The sequence below is a fragment of the Plectrocnemia conspersa genome, unplaced genomic scaffold (assembly GCF_051122295.1).
Source record: "Plectrocnemia conspersa isolate PC_06_02 unplaced genomic scaffold, ASM5112229v1 ptg000006l, whole genome shotgun sequence".
NCBI classification, from domain to species: domain Eukaryota; kingdom Metazoa; phylum Arthropoda; class Insecta; order Trichoptera; family Polycentropodidae; genus Plectrocnemia; species Plectrocnemia conspersa.
The window spans coordinates 99079-123439 of NW_028277170.1; the positions used below are offsets into that span (position 1 = coordinate 99079).

Genomic DNA, 24361 nt, shown 5'->3' on the forward strand with positions numbered 1-24361 from the left:
TAAAATGTTGACATTACATATTTTTCGTAAAATTCACTGAAATGTTTCTGTAAATTGAATCAGAATTAACTTATTAATATAAAATTCTGCTACAAAAATGTAAAGAATTTAATGAAAATGTAACACATTGTTAAAAATATGACATTTATTACATGCATTTAAAAATGGATCAATTAGCTTTTATTATTTTTTTTTAAATGACTAAATTTAAATTTAAATTATTGTGAATTATAAAGTGAAGATATATTAATGTTTTTTTGGCGGATTATTTTGTGTTAAAAATAAAAAAAAATATGTATAATAGTTACTTATATTACTATAAGATGTCAGTTGATATTGATAAAATTGCACGAGTCCCATCTATTGAACTATTTGCAAACTATATCAATAGTATTACGGTACATAAAATATTTAAAAACTACTTATCATAAGATAAATCATTTAAAAACTAAATGCTTTTATATTTGTATATATTATATATGTATTTTCCACAATATATTCAATGCTTAATTATTAATTATTATACAAAAATGATATATTCTTAATAATGTGTATAGTAGGTACTACATGTAAAATTAGTCTTAACTCGTTGAATACTTTTCCGTCTGTCGATTCAATAACTGAACATAACATAATCGGTACGGAATCCACGCCGATCTATCGCATATTGATTATCAGCTTGGCATTCGTAATAACCTATATTTTGAAGACAGATAAAAGCTATGATGGTTTTCATGAAAATATGGATGATATCATCTTACCTGCGTCTTTTTGAGTCGTCGGATCGATTTCCATTTTCGACTTAGTTGTGTCGTTGCCCAGCTGCCACTCGTGCACTTGGAAGAATCTGTGGTGGTACAGCTCTATTCCGTCTTTGAACCATGTTATCTCCGGCCTTGGGTAACCTGATCATAAACGAAGATAAAATTTATAATATATGACAGACAACCTCTTAAATTATATTTTTTGTAAAAAAAATCAAAATCTGGATTATTAACACGTTATAAGCCACTAAAAATATATTTTTCTTTAAAGTTTCGATGTAGTAGCTCTTAATTCAAATATATTTTGGGATGGATGCAAAATAAGTAAATTAGACTGATGTTAATGAGTAAATTAAATCAGTACTAGGATCATCATCATTATTTATGTATTTTTATGCAGTTTGGCAGACCCAGTAAATATATATTTATTGATTATAAATCTTATTTGAGTATTGATATATGTTAACTTAATGCGTTACAAGGAGATAAACACAATCAACAACTTCTAAGTAAGTAGTAAGACGCCAGATTGAAATTAAAATCTGTAAATCAATGATATCATTTCTATTAATTATAAATCATTATTACAGCTTACAATCATTAAATGACACTATGCATGATTTTATTTAAATTATTCATTACAATATTTATCTGCAAGATTAGGAAAATCTAGGAAAACCCAATCCGTGGTGATCGATTGGAATTATAATTATATAATATAATCACTAATTCCAATCTCCCAGACACGATAGATTTTGAAAAACACTTGGGTTCATATGGCATTCGAACCCAGGTCTTTCAAGTATTTATCACCGACTTCACCACTGGTTTACTGGTAGATATAAATATTTACAAGCGGAGAATAGCGTAATTGAGTTGATATATGTAAGATTCTCTATATCAACTTTCCTGATATTGAATGACGAATATTTACATCATTGGTTCTTAACTATAGTTCTAAAAATATATAATAGGTAAGTCTTTAGCCAGAAAAGAGGATCATCTGTCAAATATTGTAGAGCTCCAGATCAGGGATAAATTTATGAAAAATTGGACACATTGTTAAAAGAGAAGATGATTTGGATTGGCTAGTGTGACAATGTGCTTAAAAATATTAAGTTATGATATTGTGATCGCTTACCTTGCGCCATACAGAAAAATGTTATTTTTCTTCCGAGCATGTAGTCGAGCTCAAAGTGTGAAGAACTTACGATCTTGGCTCCCTATGTAATACAAATTATATAATAAGTTTAATATTTTTGATTTTAAAATTATAATGTTAATTTGAATTTTATACACACTGCTGTTTTTGCTTTTGATATGAGAAATTTCATTATTTAAATATTTAATGACTATTTTAAAATTGTTTTTAAATCAAATTTTATTATTATTTTTATAACCGTTGATATGTCAACGGTTTGATACTCGAATGTATGTGTCCACTTGGTTTGATTTTTGAATAAGCATTACTGTTGTGTATTGTTATTGTATCTGTAAAACAGCAATGTCTGGATTTTTTTACAGTAAATAGTAAAATTAAGAATTTCGTTGATTGGTTAATTAATATAAATATTTTAATATTTGAACTTTAAAAAAAATATGCAACATTTTATTTATATTAAATTAATTATGTAATGTTATTAGTTATTATTTTAAACTAGTATTTTAATAACAATTTAAATTTCTATGTAATTACTTTCAAATACAGTTATAACCGCACTTTTTTTCAGTCAACGGTGCAAAAAAGAATATCAATGCAGTTAATAGAAATATTTAAAAATTTGAATTTGTAAAACAAATGTGCATGATTTCTCTTTTTTAAATGTTTTATCAAATTTTATCAATTATTTTTAATTTACAATTTTTATTTATAAAATACAGAATATTATAAAAATATATTTTGAAAGACGGCAGTAACTGCTCTTTTTTTATTCAAAAGTACAAATATTTTTGATTCTACTACAGTTAATAAAAATATTATGAAATTTGAACTTTAAAAGCAATTATGCAATATCCATTTTCTATATATATATATTATGCAATGATGTTAGTTAGTTGATATTATCAATAGCCTTTTTTTATAATTTAGAAATTTTGTCAAAATATGATTTAAGTAGCCAAAGTTTTTATTATTTAATATCTAGAAAACAAAAGTGGCAGTTTTTTAATTATCACATCTTGAACTTCTTCACATATTAATTTTAATAACTGATACCGTTGTCTTAAATATCAAAATCCCAGAGAGATCTTTGCGTTCTGTGTTGTTCATAAGATAAAATATAAATATACTAACGTCTTTGTGTTCATAATAATTGATTGCCGATGGCGTTTTGTGCTGGATGACGATCGGCATCCTCGATCCAAAGTGTCTCCGTCCTCCCCTCAGTCTTCCGCCCCTCCCTTGCACATAAACAATCTTAAATCTGGACCCGTTTTCCATTATTACCACGCAATCGTTAATTATTGATCACCTCCGCCACCCCTTGATGCGCAACACGGGTCCATTGCCGTCACTATCAGCAACGTCAGCATCACTTTCACCGCCGGACACAACATTTCTCTGCTCGATATATTATGATTTTATTGTATTGTACGTATGCGGCTTCAAAGCGTCGCCGACCGTCGTCGTTGTCACAGTTTTAACCAACAATTGCAATCGTCCTTTATTTACTTTCAAATGTGACATGTGTGTATTTGGTTAAAGCTAGCGTACGATCCATCAGGGCCGGTACGGTGCGCGGTGATTTATTATCTTTTATTATGTTATACTTTTCAATCAAGCGATAGCGGCGTGCTAGACGCGTTACTGAATTTAACACAAAGGCCACTACAAGATTTGGATTCAATTTTTTCTCTGCCCCAATTTTTATATGATCAAAAATAAAGCCACCGGTTTAAATGTAATCTTGAAAATATAGTATTAAACTATTAATTGTTTTATCTTTTACGTTCATACATTATACAATCGTACAATTACCTATTTTTGTTGATAAAATTTTTGAAGCGTAAGCTTTGAGAGATTAACAGCGTGTGTGTAACAAGACTCAGGCATATAATACACCTCTTCGTATTATATCCGTCTGTTTTTATTAACTGTAAATTATTTATATGTAAGTCTCGACTTCAAGAGAGTTTATTATTGTATTTTTATTATTATAATTTATTTTTATTTCTCGCAGAAGTATTAAATTCGTCGAAAGAGCAAAACCATGTACTGATCATCTTTCATTTTAAAGTCATTCAAATTTAATATTATTCTGTTATATAAAAACTCTTGTTGTGTTTTTATATAAACACAATAAAAAATACACATATGAATAAAAATAATTAGTTTTATATCTTAGCTATTTTTAAAGCATTAATTAACTTTAAAATAAACTATAATTTAGGCATATTTGATGCCTATAATCTAGATGTTACATCATATGTATCATATTAATTGTAATGAAAAATCTTAAACTAGTATCATATGTATTGTAAAATTTTTTTTTTACAGTTGTAGTTTTGGACTAAGATTGAAAACAATCGAGATTACAACCAGTGGAGCCTGTTTTTTTTTCAAGTAAAGCACAACTTTAAAAATATTTAAAAAAATAAAGAGCCCTCGTTCAGTAGTTGCATTAGATTCTAGGGTCTCGGCTTATTAGCAACTACGACTCTTACTTAGTCTGACCTCCTACTCGGGCTGTTGCAAGTGACAGTCACGGTCGTGTTAACAGATGTGAAGCTATCGATGTTCTATAGCAACACTAGTCAAGTTAAGCATATGGATATATAGGATATCAGGGATGGAGAAAAAGAGTTTTCAGTTGACAGTAGTGCTACTTATATTTTTAAGAGTGGTTTATATGTATCAGTATCAAGTATGCATCACAAAGGCACAACAGTAGCTTAAAATTGTAGCTGCATTGAAATCAACTTATTAATATTAAATTGTTTAATTTAAAAATTACATAAAAAATGAGAAGCACCTTTTTAGATTTGAGCAATTATAATTAACTTTAATTAAACTCAAATATTTATCTCAAAAGCATTTCAGATTCAAAAGTTATATTTCTATAAACGGTGCTTAAAAGTTATATTAAAATTGGTTGAGTATTTTTTGCAATAAATACAGATTCTCTAAAAAATATATATTTACTGTATTTTATTAACTTTATCATTTAATTTAATATTATTTACGTATTGATCGATTTAATAATATTTATTTATTTGTCGACACTATGTGCGCAACAATGTGGATCTAATTAGACAGTCGCTATCGTCGTCGCGTCCCCTTTGTGTCCGATAATCGGCGCGCATCAACCTGTCACCGTTGAGAATAATTTATCCAATTATTTTATTTGGCCGCTGGCCGGGTTCACACTCACAGATCCAGGGGGCCGCCACTCGTAGTCATTGGTGTCGTCGTCACCGTTGTGATTTACAATCTTCGTCATCATAGCCGTCGTCGATGTTAATCTCAATCGATCAATCGCTCGTTTGGACTACGTGACGTTGGCCTCGTTACGTGTGATATATATGCATTTATTTTCTTTATAAGGATATCATTTATAATTAATTAAATATTTAAAAGCTATGCAGGCGAGCTTAATAAAAATAAATCCCAAGGCAAGAACATGGTAACTGACACCAGCACAGTTTTAGATATTGTGTCATCTTCAATTGACCTGTAAAACTTTAACGACTGTGGACGCAAAATTAGCATTGCCGCTGAGACTGTCAAAAACAAAAAAAATATTATAATGTATTTTTATTTCTAACTTTTATCAAGCAAAAGCAGCATTAACTTATTATAATTCTCGATAAAAGATGACCGTTTTAAAATTTCGTTATTTTGGCAAATGTAAATTAAAGATTGTACATATCAATAAATTTCAAACCATCTTCATTTTGTTTTTCGATTGTCAAGTTTCGTAACTTAATAGATCATATCTGTACACTTTGATACTAAACCCATCCCTTAAAGTAGTTTTCAACTTTAGGCGATCGCTCCATAATTTTATGATCTATTATCTATATTAAACATGTACATACAGATATAGTAATAAAATAGTTTGTCTAATATGAATTAAGGCTGATTTACACTATGCCAGCCAAGGTTGCCAGTCACTGGATGCCAGCGACTAGCACCGTGTAAACGTTTAACGTCAGTCACTGGAGAAGCCAGTGTGCCACTGGCATAAGTTTATTATACATTTGCATGAACATGGATGCGATGGTCAATATGTTGTGTATTCGAAACTGCATTCATAACGAGACGGTCTAAGAATGCAAATCGTTTTAAGCATTCATTCTATGACCTAAAAAACTTTTTAAATATGACGATTGCTGCCACAAGAAAAACTTGTAGAACAGATTGTCTCCAATCTTTTACATGAAATGCGAATGAAAGTAAGTTCTGCACAGGTTAAGTTAACTGTCTGCTTACCAAGCGACGATTAATATTTTCAATCGTGAAACTTGTTAATATTAATTCGTGCCTTAAAATGTCCCTCTGTGCATTTGATCAGATATCAAGGATGTGTCTTATTACGAGCTCATCTACCCGGGTGAGAACATAGCGCTGCAATCGCCAATTGAACCATTTGACCGAAGAAATAAAATAAAAAAGAGCATTTACTGTTCAGTGAACACGAATGCGTCATATTACTGCAGAATTTAAAAACGTATTTGTTTAAAATAATGTTTGGTATTGTAAATAGATAATAATATTGTATGTCTTAACTTCACCTACAATCCTTGCTGGAAATAAAACTTTGTTTACGATCCATACTTCAAATAAATCATATCAATTATGCTAATGCGATGGTCGAGGATGTTAACTGACGTATTTGTTGAATAGGGTCACGAATTTTGTCAACCGAATCTGGAGCGTACTAATATGTCTTATTATCATTATGTATTATGTCAGTCATTTTACTATGTGTCTTATAATGTTTTTATTTTAATCTATTTCAGAGGTGTTTGGAACGTACCTTTTATAAATTCCTGCTATTTGCTTAACGCCGCCATAGTTCTTCAACCGTATGAGAAGCAGATCACTTACAAGGCGGACAACATGGATCCCGATATGAAGTTCTGCTCAACTCTCCGCAGCCTGGTAAACACCCATTAGTCATTTTTCTATGCAACCTTTTAGTTACGGCCTGGCTATATATCATATATAAAATTTTATCCGAAAAATACAGCGATTTATCGCAACTGTCAACACAAAAAAGTATCAACAATAATTTTGTAAATGTGTGTAGGAATGCTTTTTTTACAAAATAAAATCACAAATTCAAGAAATCGGCTTCGGTTGAATATATTGTAGAAATACGGAGCCAAAAATCCAATATAAAACTATTCTTTTAAAACAAGAATAATTTTACATTTTTTTTTAAAATTGTATAAATATATTAGGTCAAGTTTTATGTTAACTTAAATGCAAAAATTTATCAAAAATGGTTATATTAATACACAGATAAATGAAAACAAATAATTTGGTTTTTATAAAACCACTTGTTGATATTCCGACTGTTTTCTGTTTTTCAAGAGTAATATTTTTCCAATAAGTCCAACATTTAATTATTATATATTCTGACTAAAGAATATGCAACCAGGTTCTATCTGATATCATAATCTATTAAAATGCACATAATTCTTTGTTTTTTTTAATTATCATTAATATTTCTCTCCGCACTGGAGGCTAAAATCATAATAGCTATTTTTATTTTATACGTGGCTGATCTAATTAGTGGCATTACCAAAGTATTAAAATTTCCATTTGAGTTCTAAATAACGATATATTGTTATTCGTAATATCGGAGAAATATTAATAACCATCATTAGTGCGATAATGCTCGAAAATTTCAATGAATTTTGGAAGCTTCTGATTTTCTATTGTCTTGAAAATAAATACATATACTGTAGTATTGAAAGTTATAACAATTTTATTAAGAATACAGACCTGCCGGCAGCCTTTTCTCATTGTAAGAAATCAAAATGGTTATCAAAAAATAATCATGATATTATAAGAATCAATTTCGATCTTCACAAAAATATATCCGAATACCATTTTTTAGATTTTATAAAGAATTTTTGTAAACATATTATTTTAATGCTGAAAATTTCATGTTTGATCTGCGCGGTTTTTCTACGGACGATCCGTGTTGTTTTGACTCCTGAGGTGGCTATTTGGCTCCTAGCGAGCTGAAACTTGGCAGATGTCTGCCTTTGTTGACTACAAGTCGACCAACATCACCAGCAAGCACATACCTAAAAGCTAAGTCAAAATATCGCGATTTGCATCTTTGCACTTGCTTGGTGAAGCAGCGCGTTTCGCTGCCGTCCGGCTGCGCTTTTTTGCGTCTCCCTTGCGTGAATTTTTCTACCAGGCTATTCGTACGGATATAATTTGAAGCGAGAGACTATCGCAAATTGATAGAGAAAGGAATCTCCCCGATCCGTCTCCCTTTAGGCCCGCAGTGACGTTTGTAAAAGCACGTAAACAAAACTTTCGTTCGGCGGCTCACAAAAACATTACCCACACTTTGCGTTTCTCTAGTGCCAATTCTGCGTCTCGGTTATCTAGGTGCACCTTAATCGAAGCGGGAGACTCTCCCGAACATTTCAATACCCAGACTATCGCGATCCGGTGTCATTTGGGCTAGAAATCGCAACATTATAAAGTGCATTCCTTTATAAATTCGCCCGGTAACCCCCGCCCGCCCCTGCGCACCCGCCCTTTGCCGCGCCTTCAATCAGCGCGTTTGCGAACACGCGAGTTCAAACCTTTCCGGCCAACAATAATAAATAAATAAATTACAAACTTTAAAAATAAAAAAAAGTAATAATTAATAAAAATATAGAAAACAAAAAATGAGCGCTACGCCAAAAAAAAAAAAAATCGGACACCTAAGCGCGCAACTCGAATAACTCGCAGCATTCGGAAGCTTTAGAAGCCAGAAGGCTACGATCCACGTCGTCGCTTCCCTGACCATGTACACCTCCAGCAGCACTTCCTTTGCAAATCGAGGGGCAAGAATATCTGCAAAGGACAGAAGAGGAATTTTTACCTCTCCCTGATAAAATATCGGAGAAAAATATTCTTTTTCCCGCTGCACTATCCACCCCCATGCCCCGAAAATCTGCCGAGGACAAATTAAGGGAAGGTATCAAGGAACTTCTCAACAGCGTTGACTTCCAGGATCGCCTACCGAATGCGAGGTCTCTTTTGGGAAGACTTGAGAACCTCGTAGCGGAGGTTCTATCAGTTAAAATGGCCCACCCGGTCACACAAGTTAATTCCGACCTCGATCGGCGCCTTAGGTCGATCGAGAGCCGTCTTTCACCGTCGCCCGTGATGGCTAGCATTGTAAGGGAACTCACAGAAACCCCTCCCAAACGAACCTTGCAACAGTGGTCGTTTTAACCCCCCGTGGGTGAAGGAAAGTCCTCAAAGGATACAATTGAGGCATTTAAAAAAGCGGTCAATCCGGCAGCAGTTAGGCTGCATGTCCAAGGGATTTTTCCCGGTGCTGGTAACACAGCTAGTGTTCTCATCAAGGACAGAACTGAGGCCGAAAAGCTCGTGGCTTTAAACGAAAGTTTAGGCATCCAGAGTGAAAGCCAGAGGGTAGAAAACCCTTTCAGAAGAATCAGAAGAGAATGGAGAGACATTAAATAAATACAAGTCTCTCATCAGATCCGCAAAAAGAACCCACTGGAGGGAGTTTGTCAGAAAAGAGTGACGAGAACACGTGAGGAAGCCCGTATCGCTGCATAAAGCTCAGCAACAGGGCTGCAGTGTCGCTCTCGGGTGTCGTGGTCAAATGTTGATCTCCTTACTTGGAAGTATAAAATAGTAAAATAGAACCTTATCGTTTTGGTATAAATATATGTAGAAGTGAATGTTTTCTTATTCTTCAAGAATATTTTAAGCATTCTATTTTTGTAGTTATATAAAGGTATTGAGTTCAGTCTCGTGTGTATTTAGAAGTGTTTCTCTTTAAACCAATTTGTAAGCTTCTATTTGATATGCAGTAAGACTAATTTGTTATTTGTCTACTGATTGTTCCAATACAATTATGCAATTACACGGAATTCCTCCCTATTCCACGGTTTGCGGTATGTGATAGTTCCTAATGCATATTAGCAAAATCAATAATGCATTCGCCCTAATCTCGACACACTCGTGTAATTAGAAATTCTTGATGTATAACAATGCATGTAACTTAATTACAACTGTTTATTCCGTTTTCGGTTGTTATAAAATCAATATGCAATGAAGGTGTAGTGTAATATTTAATGATAAACACTTTTATTAAACAGAGTTATCATTTGCTATTGGCCATCTTGTTTTATTTTATATTAATTATGCTTTCCATAAACATTTTCTTGATTAATAATTTAACTATAAGTATTAATATTTAAAAGGATTGCTTTATTTTTCATGATTTAATAAATACTTTAGGCTTTTTTATGTATTGTTATTTTGTACACATAACCTCCAAAAATATATTTTATAATCATACGTTAAATTTTGTCTGAGATGCTAAAGATTGTTATCGATATACTCTGAAGTGCAAAATTTAAATTGTTTATCTGCAGGGAAATATAATAAACCAATTATAACATAAACATTTGTATTCCCTACTCTTATGTATATATCAGTAATATGACATTGGAATTATTAATTTGTCCAGGAAATCTTCATGTACATATCTAACGAAAAGGACTATGGCCATCTGATCGATCCAGAGACGTTCGATATCACCCTCGTCAACCCGAATTTGTATCAGATATTCGAGAACGGCTACGATTGGGAGCTGCGTTACATCCATCCCGAATACTCTGAGAACTTCAACATCAACAGAACGCCAGCTCAGGTAAGCTTAATTTTTCAATATATATATATATATACATATATATATATATATATGTAAGTCAAAATGTCAATATTAATTTTTTGTTAACAATTTCAGCCATGCCCTGACGTCTATTGGTTCCCAATGACTTCAAAACGCTTCTGCAATGAATACATAGAAATAATGGAAGCGAACGGACACTGGTCGGACGGCAGCAATTCAGTATGTTTATGCTTTAATAATTACTGCCTTGCGATTGCGGAATGTGACATTTATAGCAGCGTTTGATATCACATAACCCCAATATTTCAAATTTTTTTTTTAAATTTATTATAAGGATGCAAGATTGGAAGGCGGTTATGAAGCAGTGCCCACGAGAGACATACACACGAATCAAGTCGGGTTCGAGAAGCATTGGTTGTTTATCCTAAAGCATTACGTTCGTCCTCTGCAAGAGCTTGTCTTCTTGGGATACTTCCACGACGTAATATTAGAACAATGATTTAATTAGTGATTCGTTGAAATAGTTAATAAAATTGCGTTGTATTTTAGCCGCCGCGGTCTTTGATGAATTTTGTCGTCAGGTATAAGCCAAAAGAGCAGCCTTCGCTGAGACCCCATCATGATAGTTCAACCTATACTATTAACTTAGCACTTAATACACCGGGTAAATGATTATTTTAATTCATAACACTTTTGCAGGATTTTCCTAATTATATGTTATTTTTTCAGGACTCGATTATAAAGGTGGCGGCTGCCGTTTCCTCCGTTACAATTGCTCCGTGACAGATACGCGTCCCGGCTGGATTCTGATGCATCCCGGTCGCTTAACTCACTACCACGAGGGTCTTTTGGTTACAGAAGGCGTTCGTTACATTATGATTTCTTTCATTGATCCGTAAACACAAATTCGAAGCAAAATATAACATCTTATCGCTGCACTTTCATTGAAGCATTTATAAACACATTAAAGCACTCGTTAATCATATCACAATGCAAGCGATTGCTCTAATGAGATTTACACGGAGATAATTATTATTACGTTAATCATAGAAGTTACGAATACTAACTTATTTGTAAACTCTTGACGATATTTTTACGAGGTGTGCAATTGAGGTTGTGTTTTATCATCCCTAAGGGCGTAATCTCAATTGTGTATTCTCTCACTGCGTTTGTATAGTTTTTGTTGTAAAAGAATTGTATTTATTGAAATTTTATAATATTATAAAGCGATTTGTACTATTATTTTTAAATTGTTAAATATACAAACCGGTCCGATGCGATATCATTAGTTTTGAGTCGTAATGTTTGAAGGCACTGATCTAAAATATTAAAAAAAAATCTACTCAGCTAATGCTTCTGTTTATATCTTTTGATGTATTACTTTATAATAAATGAAGACCTCATGATTATTTTGCAAAATTTAAATATTACATATTTTTCACTGCAGTAATTGTATACATTAACTGCTCTACAATTATATTTATATAATAACATTTTCTAGCAAAAAGAGTTCTTAATTCACATAAACGCAATAATAAATTGTTTCATCATATTAATACATATCTTTTTTATAAATACTCAAAATCTTAGGATTAAGTCAATTTGCTTACAATTAGCATTATTCATATAAACTTTACTCGAAACTGCTCTCTATTTACTTTATATTAAATGTCTAGTATGATAGTATTTACTATTTTTTTCACTAAAAAGCGTGTGATAAATGATTAAATTGCCTTTTGGATTAGTGTCTTCATAAAAACAATTTTATATGTAACTATTTTTAAAAATAACCATTTTATTGTGCGGATTTTGTATGATAATTCCTAGCGATTGCCAAATAGTAGCGAATAAGCCTTTTTTATGTACAGTATATTTGCGTATTTGTGTATGTATGGAAATACGTCGAATAAACGACTCAGGCACTATGATTAAAACAATGTCTATTTATTTATTAGTATCTCAACAAAAAAGTTCAAAAACTCGTGTATTTTTCTATTCTATTATACGTCCATTTTTATTGAAAAAATAAACATTAATATAAAATACTAGAAATATTCCTGCTAAAAGCTAACAAAGAGCTAAATTAAATTATATTACAATCAATTCTTATTGAGTACTATGAAATGAATATCAATTCAAAACTAGTGTAATATCAAGTAAATATAACATGTACTCTCTGTGTGTAGGCAGGCCCTATGGGTGTTTAGTCTCTGTGGGGCTTGAGCTTTCTGTAAAAGAGTTGGGAAGATGATCGTCTAAAAGCGGAGCACCAGATATCAAACCGCGAAAGATTTATAGAATTAATAAATCAAGCATGTTTGGTTTGATATTGTGGAGAGAAAGATTTTTTTTCTGTAATGAATTGTAACAAATCAAGATTACACGTTTAGATCTGTGATGAAAATTTACTTTTTTATATAATTTTTTTTTTCATCTGTTGAGTAAACAATTTCCGATAATTTTGGAAGGCTTGGAATGGTTTGGTTTAAGGTATTATTGGCTTGTAAGAAAAAATAACAACAAGTTCATCTGCAATGGTTATATATTATTTGAACATATTTGGAATATAGTCTAAGAAGTAAATTTTAACTATATAAAGATAAATATATATATAAAGTAAATTAAAACTATTTCGTAAACCATACATAGATGATTTAAATTACAATAAAATTTAAACTACGTTTGCTAAATCTAATTAATTTCATATATATCTAAATACTACTTAATAACATACATTAAAAAAATCAATTCTACTTTAAGCTCATTCTTTATCTGATTTTTCTCAGTGCTATTATATATCACAAATCTCTTTTTATCCTGATTGGCACTATAAAAGTCGTGCAACATTTTCTAATGAAATATTTTTCCTCTATCACATATCTCCGCTCTTATAAAATACATATACATACAATGAATCTATCTATAAATAAAATATTATTTTTATAATTCAGAATGAAAATATTCAAAATGGCCTTTCTTAAGATGATGTTAATTCATTGTATGGATACGTATTTAGTTACTATCTCGGCTCTACATGATAATTGCTATTCTCACCTTTCACATAGTAAATATAAGTATTATTTAATTAAATTTTATATATAATAGAAAGCGAATTAGATATATTATATAGTCATTAATTACTAATATACAATGATTCAAGAACGGTATTATATTGGATTAATTATTAAGTAGATATTTCATATTTTACATTATTATAAGAATCGTGAGAGTTGTTGATGCCGATGCGGTTTTACCTGAAAATAATAAAAAAAATATTATTTTTGTGATTTTTAAACTATTTATGTGATTTTTAAACTAATGGATATATACTTTATTTTTTAGTCAGAGTCATAGAAGAACGGTCCTTCAATTGAAATTATTTCTCCATCTTGATTTTTGAGCGGTCTTTTCCATCCATATTCGCGTTGGATTCTATTCATTAAAAACTTAATTAATACTACTGTTATTTACATATATTTAAAAACAAAAAATAATCTAGATGTAAATATTTATACTATATACATATAAACCCTCTCGTTACAAATTAAATATAAGGTAATGTGATCATGCATGTTAAAATAGTATATATATGAGGCCAATGAAAACCTTAACTTAAGAAGTGACAGTACGAATCATGCATGAAATGCGAAGATACAGCAGTTGTTTAAAACAGACGCCAAATTTTACAATGCAACGTTATTTGAGTAGTGAAGGGACGAAATCGGTAATGATAGACTAAAAAATTTAAAGACCACTGCACACCGTTTAACTTATTTGGATATTGATTTACGATTCGAAGTCTAACCACCATAACATATGTTAAAGCAAACATATTTGGATCGATGGTACGAAAGATGTTCAGGTCCGGTGAAGAGGTGAAACAGACGGTGTATAAGTTGCTGCGTATGAAGTCGATTTTCTTCCAGGGGTATCCACGCATTATATAAGCATTAATAAATTTATATTGAATGAGATGAAAAAGAAGTACCTTTTTGATTCGATAGGTTTTCATTAGACTCACCCTTGTATAATAAATGTGTATCGAGCAAATAAAAATAGTTTACTAATATGTTTATTAAACAAATAGGTAGAATTATGATATATTTTAATTAAAAATACAAAACTGAAAAAAATCAAATTTAAATACTTTTCTGAAAAACATGATCATACCTTCAATATCCAAGGAAAAGTTAGCGTAAAATTTACGTTGATAATTTTTATATTAATTTTGATTTTTCAATTACGTTCACATAATTATAATAATATTAATCAAGTAATTTTAAACTAATAATTGTAGTTCAACATTAAAAAAATAATTTTGCTAATTTATACTAATTTTAGTTTAACTATTATTAGACATACATAATATACATATAACGTAGTAATCCCAGTGAGTCTATGTACAATAAAATATTACAGGATATTGCTCAAAAGTGTAGATTCTACATTATTGTTACGGAAGAGAGAAAAAAATATATTCATTAAAATACTTTTTATACGGCTACGAGTGACGTGTACTCATTTTTTTTTTTGCTATAAATATAATATTTTTTTACCATTGTTCAATTATTTACATTTTAATATGTATTTTTCTATAAAATTGATTTTGATCACGAGAGAAGCAGTTATAGCTTCGTTTAATTCCCGTCACAGTGACTTATTTATTTTCATTACAAAGACAACGCAAATTGAAAATTGAAGCAGTTTGATGTAAATTAAAAAATCGCTAGAAAATGGTGATAAAAAGTGTTTCACCGTATGCACTTGGACAGAAGTGATAAAAAATAACGACAATTTTCTCATGTTAGTGCCACTATTTGTTTTACATGTTTTTTTTTTATGATTTTCCCGTAGCTTGTGTTTGACAGACGCTTGACGATTTAATGTAATTTTACTTTGGCATCGATTCCGTGGTACACAGACTCAATTGGATCACCGTTTGAAAATTCGTCGCGGTTACCTTCTCTCGAGGTTTTGAATCTTCTTCCAGATGTCCGCCGAGGCCGCTTCCCTCTCAGCGTTGAAGCGTCTGACGCGGAGGTTCAGCTCGGTGATGGCCTCGGAGATCTGGTGCATCTGTTCCTCCGGCGTATGACGTTCTTCCTGCGCAATGCGGAAAGCCTCCTCATCCAAGAGCCCATCTTTTCTCAACAACTGACAACCGCGTTCGGTGAGCGTGGCCCTGGCCTCCGGGTAGTCGGCTAGGGTCTCCCACAGGTCGCTCTTGGACAGACAGAACAAGTCCGAGAAGCCGACCGAGCGCACGTTGGCCGTGCGCCTGTTGCCAGTACGATTGCCGGCTATGTCCAGCACGCTCACTTCGCCGAAGACCGAGCCGGCGCCCAGGGTGGCCAAGATTGTGGCTCCGTCGTCCCCAACGACAGAGAGCCGACCTCTTTTCACGATATACATCTCTTTACCCACGTCGCCCTTGCGGCATATGTAATCGCCCGGACTGAACACCTTCAATCTGAGCTTGAGCACCAGAGCTTCTAGCAGTCCGGGCTCGCAGTCTTGGAAAATGCGCACTTTCTGCAACGTCTCCAGATGGACGCTGATGGCAATCTCCGCTTTGAGCTTATCCGGCAGCACCGAGAGCACCTGCTCTTCGTCGAGAGCGCCGCACTCGGTCCATATGTAATCGAACCATCTGATAACCCTGCCTTCCAGCTCGCTACTTACCTTCCTAAAAGACAGATACTGCTTGACTCCGTCCATACGCGTCTGAAAGTCCACCCTAGCCACGTTCATGTTGGATATCATCGAGCCGATGTTGCCGACGATCGTCGCGAATATGAGCACTCCGGCTAAGAAGTCGGCGACCACGAAGATATACTCGGCGTCGTTTTCCGGCTGCGGCGTTTCTCCGATGGTCGTCAAGGTGAGCGTCGACCAATAAAAACTGTAGATGTACTGGTGCGCCAGAGACGAGTTTTTAGGCCCGTTAAGATTGTACACCCAATTATCCGTACCGAAACCCAACGCGTAACTGATGGCGAAGTAGAGGCAAGCGTTCCAATGGATTAGTACCGAGAGCGAGACTATCACCTGGAAAACCGCAGTAAACAGGCCATGTATCCTTTGTATGGAGTTATGGAGGTATGCGAGCGAAATTGTTCGCCGCTGCTGAGACGAACGCCAATTGGAATGGTAAATATATAGAAAGATTCCATTCTACATTTCACAGATCGAGCTACCATTAAACACACCACTGATTCTCACTGCGTATTAAATTAGATATTGAAAAATTGACCCATAAGTACAATAGGAGCTAATTTAGCGCGAACACTATGCTGAAATTGTATTAATTTATTAATTTTTTATCATGAAAAATGCCTAAAAAAGCAGTATTCAGCTCACCATTACATTAATTTTGTCGACCTTATATTAGTTCGCAATTTACTTATAAATACTTTTCTTAGCTTCGTACAACTCGAAAAAGGCACTCGCATTTTAGCAAAATATTTTAATGTTACATTTAAAGAGCGCATAAGTATTCAATAAAATAATATAAAAAAATTGAGAATAAGTATGAAATAGAAAATATAATAAAATATTTATTACTGCTGTTCATGTTCCTAAAAAAAGGTAAATTATTCGAATAAATAAAACATTATTCTACAATAATTAATTATATTTTTTTATCCGATGAACAAAACTGTTTGGGAATGTAAAAAAATCAAAGCTCCGTAAAAATAAAGAATATTTTAAACCTTTTTTTGTTTTTAAATAAAGTTACCGATTTTTATTTTATTTAAATTTTGAATTATAAATATTTTTGTTCTCCTTTTTTTCTAGAAAGCAAGGAAGTTACGATAGTTTTATTATTAGAATATTTTTAGAATATATGGATATAATTATCATGTCATAAAATTCCGTTAAAACCCGCATTGATTGTAAAAAAATGTAAAATTTATTTTTAAATATATTTTTTTTTCTCAAAGAATTTTAAAGTTTTGAATAGGCTCTATTTTTTAACAATATGGCGAATTAGGCTGGCTAACGAGCGAGATATTTACAATATCTCTTACTAAATGACAAAAAATGTAAAAAAAAATATTTCCTCAAACATTTTTATTTTTTGAATAGCTTTCATTTTAAAGCAAATTAATGGACCAAGATGGTTAACATATGCTCTAATTTTAGAAAAACAAAAATAGAATAAAATAACTAGGGCAATTCTATGTCCTTAAAGTTTTTACGTATACTATTTTATTTTTGCATATCTGTAGTTTTTAATTTAAAAAATAAATAAGGGTTAATTTTTTTTAATTTTAAACCTTTAACCAAAACGCAATATATATAAATTTTATAAATTGCAGTAATTAATTATATAAGAGGTGTGATCAAGAAGTACGATGAATGAATTTTTATAGCAGCAACTACTGCCGCTGCGTTTATTTGAAATAATAAATCTATTAGCCTGTTTCGTTGAGATAGTCGGTGTCAAGTTTTAACAATATGTCATTTATTAGCCGGCTTCCAGAGCCGGAAGAGTGAGGTCATTAGTTAAATTTGAAAAAAGAATAAGCTTTTTGGATTTTAAAAGTTTTACAAAAACGCAATATTTAAAAATTATTTGAAATACCAAAATAAAAACAAATATTATTAATAAACTGTAATAAAGTTATTCATTTAAGAAGTTAAGTAGAAAAAAATATAGCATGATTTTTTTATATAACAAAATTTAAAAGATAACCTACTTATATATCAGTTTATTTTGATAACACACCCCTGAAACAAATAGCGCAAAAAAGGTTTAAAAAATAATTTCTATTTGATCAAAAAAAATTTAGGATTTTTAAATTTAATTGTCAGGTAAATTTTTTTAAAGGTTACACCATTTTTAAAAAGTAATATTCATAAAAAATATAACTATAGCGCGTTTAAAAGTAGCCCGATAACAAAAATATCTATAAATAAAATGTTATATGCTGCTTTAAGAATCACACATAATATTAAAATGTATGTAAACATAAATATAAAAAGACAAACCTTGCAGATACGTATGCCGTTCGGGTATCCGGATCCTGTCTCAGTTCTATCAAACCATTCGATCATCCTAGGTAGACGCAGGAGACGGTTTAAGCGCACAATAACGGGGCAAGGCATTTGAACCTATAACAAACATAAATAAATTCGTATATGACTTAATGACTCAATAATTAAATTAAATTTTAGTTTAATTAATAATTTAATTCGATTTTCGATTTTGATTCTAAGATTTTCGTTAAAAATACTCTCAGGTTTTTTTACATTTTACAAACAATGGCAAGTGGAAAACCTGTAAGAGATTATGCAAGAGACAAAGCCGAATATTTTGTGTAACATTTTAAATAGTATCATATGCCTGTTTCTGTCCTTAAGGTCATGCCTTATTACCATTAGGGCAACTTTCAGAGGACGCCCAAGAAGCAAGAAACATTTTTCTTGTACCATGCTAGAAAATGTTCACATGTGCAGTTTAGATCCATATATTTTTAGTAAATGTATAGTTAAGGCACGAAAAATCATGGAACTAGATGACGAAGCTACAGTATTTTTTCAATTAGGATCAGTTTTTTATAAATGTGTTAAATTTACATATACAATACACCCCTTACTGTAGTACTGTAGCACTTGATAGTGTACTAGTCTGGTGTATTTTGGTCAGCTAATTAGACGAATAATTATTCTTATGACAATCAAAAACATAAACTCTCACACGTGTTGAGTTTATTATTTGTATTATATCAATTGTATTTTATACTATTTTCATCAATTTTTAATTCTTATATTTTAGAAAAATCTAATAAAAATTTTAAAACTTGTTCCACCAAATTTCTTTTTAAATTTACAAATATATTTTTTAAAATCATAATAAAATATTTTATTACTAATGTGTGTGTTAAATTATATCTCAATATTTTCATTAGTTTGAAAGCTATTGAATTTTGAGTATATATACCTCTTCGCACCTTAGTTTTACGTAGCTTTGTTAGTTTTATAATGATTTCTAAAAAAGGCATGGAATTTTATTGCTAATTCTAAGACTAAATACTTAATTAAATATAAAAATCGTAATATCGAACTCTCTCTATTATTATTTATTTTTTCTAAATTAAATAAAATAGTACATATTTAAAATATAATAAAAGCAATATATATCAAAAATAAGTTCAAAGTTTCACTCAAATCGTCGCTATAAATTTGCTTTCTCCAAACATACAACTTTGACAAGCTATAATAAATCAACGGAAGAATGATTTTTTTGTGATCTATGGGATGCTGGATAAAATATCATAACTTATTTTAATTCTGTAGTACATTCTACAACATTGCTTTATGGGTGTAATACAATAATTTTCGATCACCTGTAGCTACTCATATTGTTCGTAAATAAAAAAGATTTTTCAAAAAAATATTATTTTTAAATTTGCATATATTATCTTGTGCGAAATTTTTGTGTACATTTTTTGTACTCGTGTACATTTTTTTTTAAATTTAAATTTAATTTTTAAATTTAAATTGAAAAGTTCATACGTTCAAATGTTGCCATTTTGCCGATGCCGACAAAATGGTTAAAGTTACGTATACGATTAAAAATAAAATATACGAAAATTCTACTTAACTTTAATATTATACAATGCGGTCATTATCACTATCTGGCATTCAATACTATGGATTTTTTCAAGCATAGAACGCAACACAATAATATATAATATAACATAGTTATACAATACCAGAGATTTTTAAAGAACGCAGAACACAACACAGCAATATGTAACATTAAAGATATACCATTAACCCTTTGAGTGGTATGGCCGTACATGTACGGTAGTTGATCTTTCGCTGTTTTGAGGTACTCCAGATGATTATATATTCAAAATAAAAAAAAACATTATATTAATATAAAAAAAATGATTTTTTATAGTATTTTTAATGTGTAGCTAAAAATGAAAATAAATTAAGAAAATCATCTGGTGAAATATCCGCTAAGAAGAGAAGACAAGAAGGAACGAAACGTGATCGCAAAAGCGCAGAAATCTAAAACCAGCAAATAATTAATTATGGAAAGTTTTTAAAATGCTTAAAAATAAATACAGTTAAAAAAGAAATATTAATATTTTTTAATTACTAACTTTTTATATTGACTTTCAAGAAAGCGGTTATTGAAAATTCGCATAAAGGCAACCCACATACACTTGGCGAATCCGGAAAGATAACGTGTATGCCAGGAATACGTATTGCAAAAAATATATGCAGGCACTCAGATACGTCGCTTCATGTATTCATTTTTTGAAAAGAGTTTTATCGCTTTGTACGTAATGGAAAACATAATAATTAAAAAAAGCAAAATGTTATACTGTATGTACGAGATCCGTCCCAAAAGTAAATGTGCTGATTTTTCTATTTACATTTATATAAAACAAATATATACCCAAAATAAAAGCGCCATTTGGATAGTTTCAACTCGAGCACCAAATACCCTAGCTATGCCACTGATTCTCTTACAATTAATGCAGAGGTGTTTTAAGTAGAAGTACTTCCATCGCTTTATTGGGAGTGACGTTCGAGTAGAGATGAAGATTTTGTATGCACATTGCCAAAATTTGCGATAAGGCGTCAAGGGTGCTCGGCTTTGTTATGCGGAGCGCGTGTCACTTCAATTATTTATATGCGATTTACGTTTTATTCGATGTATATTCATTGTCTGGAATCAATGTAAAGCGAAATACTTATTGTTGTTGGAGGGAATTCAAATTTCTAAGAAATCTCTACAAGAAGAAGTACGAGTCGTATTCGTATGTATCCTAATGCTTGCACTACACTCTCTTGAAGTTGTCCGAACTGAAGTCGGCCAAGGTCGCCGACTTCCGAGTAGCGGCCACACTGCCCGTCCGGACGGTGGGCGTGAATGACGTTAGCACGGCGGCTGCTGTCACGTACAGCTGGCATATTTGCGCGCGATCGAAAAATGTGCCAAATAATCGCAAATTTTAAATTGTCATATTATCAAAATTACGCTACTGATAATTATAAAAGTATGTGTGGCACTCACCAATACAATATCAGTGAAAACTTTTCAAACAAAATCTTTGTCGGCTTTTGCAAAATGCCATAAGGCATAAAAATGATATTTCAGAATACGAACACCACATCTGTGACTATCCTAGAATTTGTCGCCATCGATTCTAAATAAGAATTTGTTATGGTGTGCCATTTATATACACCGATGTAATAAAATACATAAGGATATTCGAAACGATCTTTTTTAACAAAATCAAGTACCACTGATTATTTAATTTTATATGAAAAAAATATAATAACGATAACTGTTAGAAGAATATACTATCAAAAATATAATTAATCCTTTTTGGTGCCCTAATCAAAGATGTCAGTAAGAGTCTGTTGAAGTCCCCGATAAGCACGTGGTATTATAACAACGCTCGTCATGCGTGTTGACCATAGGACGCCTACGCATATACTGAAATTGAACTGAGTTACTCGTTCTATTTCAGTTTGCGATAAACCATATAATTATCTCTCTCATTCTCATCACTTAAGACGCAAAAGAGCGAAAGGGGAAGTATCTCACTGCTCCGACTTCGGTACATTTGCCGACAATGTTCGGAAGCGCTCAAATCTAACCAAGTCGACTGAATTACCCCCACTTTATTTCTTGTTCTTGGTAACATCGGACTACTTCCGAGAGATATTAGAGCGGGCAGAACCGAACTTGACCGAAGTAACCCACTATATTCTCCATCCTTGGCCAATTTTGGCCAAGTTCCAGAGAGTGTAGTGCAGGCATAATACATTTTTGCTAAGAGATTTGCGATATCATTCATTGCATTCTTGCCGTAACGTCTACTCAATGAAGTACTTTTTAAAGTTGCTAAGTGGCGGTATCGATAACTTGTTAATGCTTGGCGACTTTCAGCTGCGAGTTTTAGAGTGCCCTAAAGAGTCGTGATCGCGTCCCTTGTTCTTAAACTGTTTTAAATGTTTAATTGTATAATTATCGTTCGTAGAATAGCCATTATTATGCACTAAAAAAATTTGTCAACTCATGTTGGTCAGATTTAAAATAAAAAAGAAATAAAATGATCGATTACTTTTCATCCTAGAGAAATATTTTGCTATTGCGTGCATTATCATGTTAAAAATATCGTGCCACGATTCACTACAGCAGGTACTTGTATTTTTATTGAATGACGCAAGCTATTCCTAGTATTTCTTTGTGTTACTATTTCGCCTTGCTTAAGAACTTCAACTCAATTATTTCACGAATGTCCCCAGAGACATATTTTTATCCACTGTCTGTTCCCAGAAATTATATGATGAAAAGTCTCACACATTTATACGCGAGTCGCTTTTTATCATATCTTAATGCAGTGGTTTCCAAACTGAATGTTACTACGTCTCATTTTTAAAATTTTAAAATAATTCAGAAACATTTTTAAATAGTTAAAATATGTTTTCCTGCAAATAATTAAAAATGAGCATGTTGCTCAAATTGTGTGTTATCGATGAAAGTACTACTACTCAATGTTTTCTTTTGATAGTAATTAATGCATAAAATCTTGTTTTACACAAATATTATGTTACAAATGGCAATAGCATGTGTATAGCTGCTTTTATCAGTCTCTCAAATACTTTTAATTCAACCTTAAATTGAACTAGGGTTAAAGTCTCAAATTTTTGCTTCAATGAAGAATCGCATGATAATTATATCAGTAGTACGTATTGTGTCCCAAATGCATCATGTTGTTTATCGGCAAATAAATTCTGTGCAAAGTGCAAATTTTGTGGAATCTAGATCATTGAACTAATGTGAAAACAGCATTATTAAACATTGATAATATATTATTTCTGGTGCAGAAATCATTTTAAAGAGGAAACATGTCGAACCTATTGTTTTGTAATTTGAGATTTTTATATGCTAGCTTTCACTTTGTCTTTTTAAATCAGTAAATCACTTGATAAAAAAATTGAACTATATAAGTGAGTTTAAAAATAAATACTGAAATTCTTTAGAAATTTTATCAATATAAAATGATACAGCCCAAAAACTAAAAATATTGATTAAAGAATAAAAATACATTTGCAAGCTTAAAAGCGAGAAAACAATATTTTAAATAGGTACTTGTTGTAGCATTAAATTATATTTATATGCAGTACTACTTATGTGCAATTTAACACGTTGACAACAAACTAATAATAGATTAACTCTGGACTGACAAATTCTGCAAGTTATAAATACATAAAAAGCTGCAAGCATTATAAAACAATTTAGGATTTATCTGACTTATTTTCGGCGACTTGAGCGCGTATAGACAAGCATTATTATATTATAGCTATGTCAAATCACAATATCAATGATACTAAAGGTCGGCTTACACACTACATACATTTTATAATACTTTTGCGTTTTATAATTACTTTTAATATATTTCTTTGAATCTGTATTATTCAAATTCTTTCAATTTATTGCTTAAAATTATCATATTAAAGTTAACTAATGATCTTTATACATCATGGTTCATAAACTGTTTACTTATTGTACCCATCGAGCTTATCATCTATATTGGGGACGGAAACTATTATTTTTGGAATCGACGTATCGATATTTCGATACTGATTACAATATTATTTAATACAAGCTATTTCATGCGTTTTAAATTAAGGTAAACTAAATTCAGGCTTAAAATCTTATTTGATTAAAATATTATATACGTATTTGAAAATAGGCCAATATGG

The 24361-nt window shown here is 31.5% G+C and overlaps 3 protein-coding genes across 6 annotated transcripts in view; 1 reads left to right on the forward strand and 2 right to left on the reverse strand.

Annotated features, from left to right (window-relative positions):
* Positions 1 to 12552, forward strand: part of Plod (procollagen lysyl hydroxylase) — a 40753-nt gene extending 28201 nt beyond the window's left edge. For all 4 annotated transcript variants that reach the window (XM_088188512.1, XM_088188513.1, XM_088188514.1 and 1 more), the window contains exons 8-13: positions 6726 to 6867; positions 10454 to 10636; positions 10733 to 10837; positions 10953 to 11099; positions 11168 to 11282; positions 11348 to 12552. In XM_088188512.1, coding sequence (XP_088044638.1) covers positions 6726 to 6867; positions 10454 to 10636; positions 10733 to 10837; positions 10953 to 11099; positions 11168 to 11282; positions 11348 to 11517 — 862 coding nt within the window. In that variant the 3' untranslated portion in view covers positions 11518 to 12552. The remainder of the gene's footprint in view (positions 1 to 6725; positions 6868 to 10453; positions 10637 to 10732; positions 10838 to 10952; positions 11100 to 11167; positions 11283 to 11347) is intronic.
* On the reverse strand, positions 169 to 3964 carry LOC148233969 (immunoglobulin domain-containing protein oig-1). Its single transcript, XM_088188517.1, has 5 exons — positions 3236 to 3964; positions 3058 to 3164; positions 1906 to 1987; positions 762 to 905; positions 169 to 696 (listed from the first exon to the last, which is right to left on the reverse strand). Exons 1-5 carry the CDS (start codon positions 3318 to 3320, stop codon positions 614 to 616), a joined length of 501 nt encoding a protein of 166 aa, XP_088044643.1. The 5' UTR covers positions 3321 to 3964; the 3' UTR covers positions 169 to 613.
* Positions 12553 to 15574: 3022 nt separating the features above from the next.
* Positions 15575 to 24361, reverse strand: part of CngA (Cyclic nucleotide-gated ion channel subunit A) — a 42541-nt gene continuing 33754 nt past the window's right edge. The window contains exons 6-7 of the mRNA XM_088188516.1: positions 18614 to 18736; positions 15575 to 16666 (exon numbers count right to left, since the gene is read on the reverse strand). Of these exons, the coding sequence (XP_088044642.1) occupies positions 15575 to 16666; positions 18614 to 18736 (1215 nt within the window). The remainder of the gene's footprint in view (positions 16667 to 18613; positions 18737 to 24361) is intronic.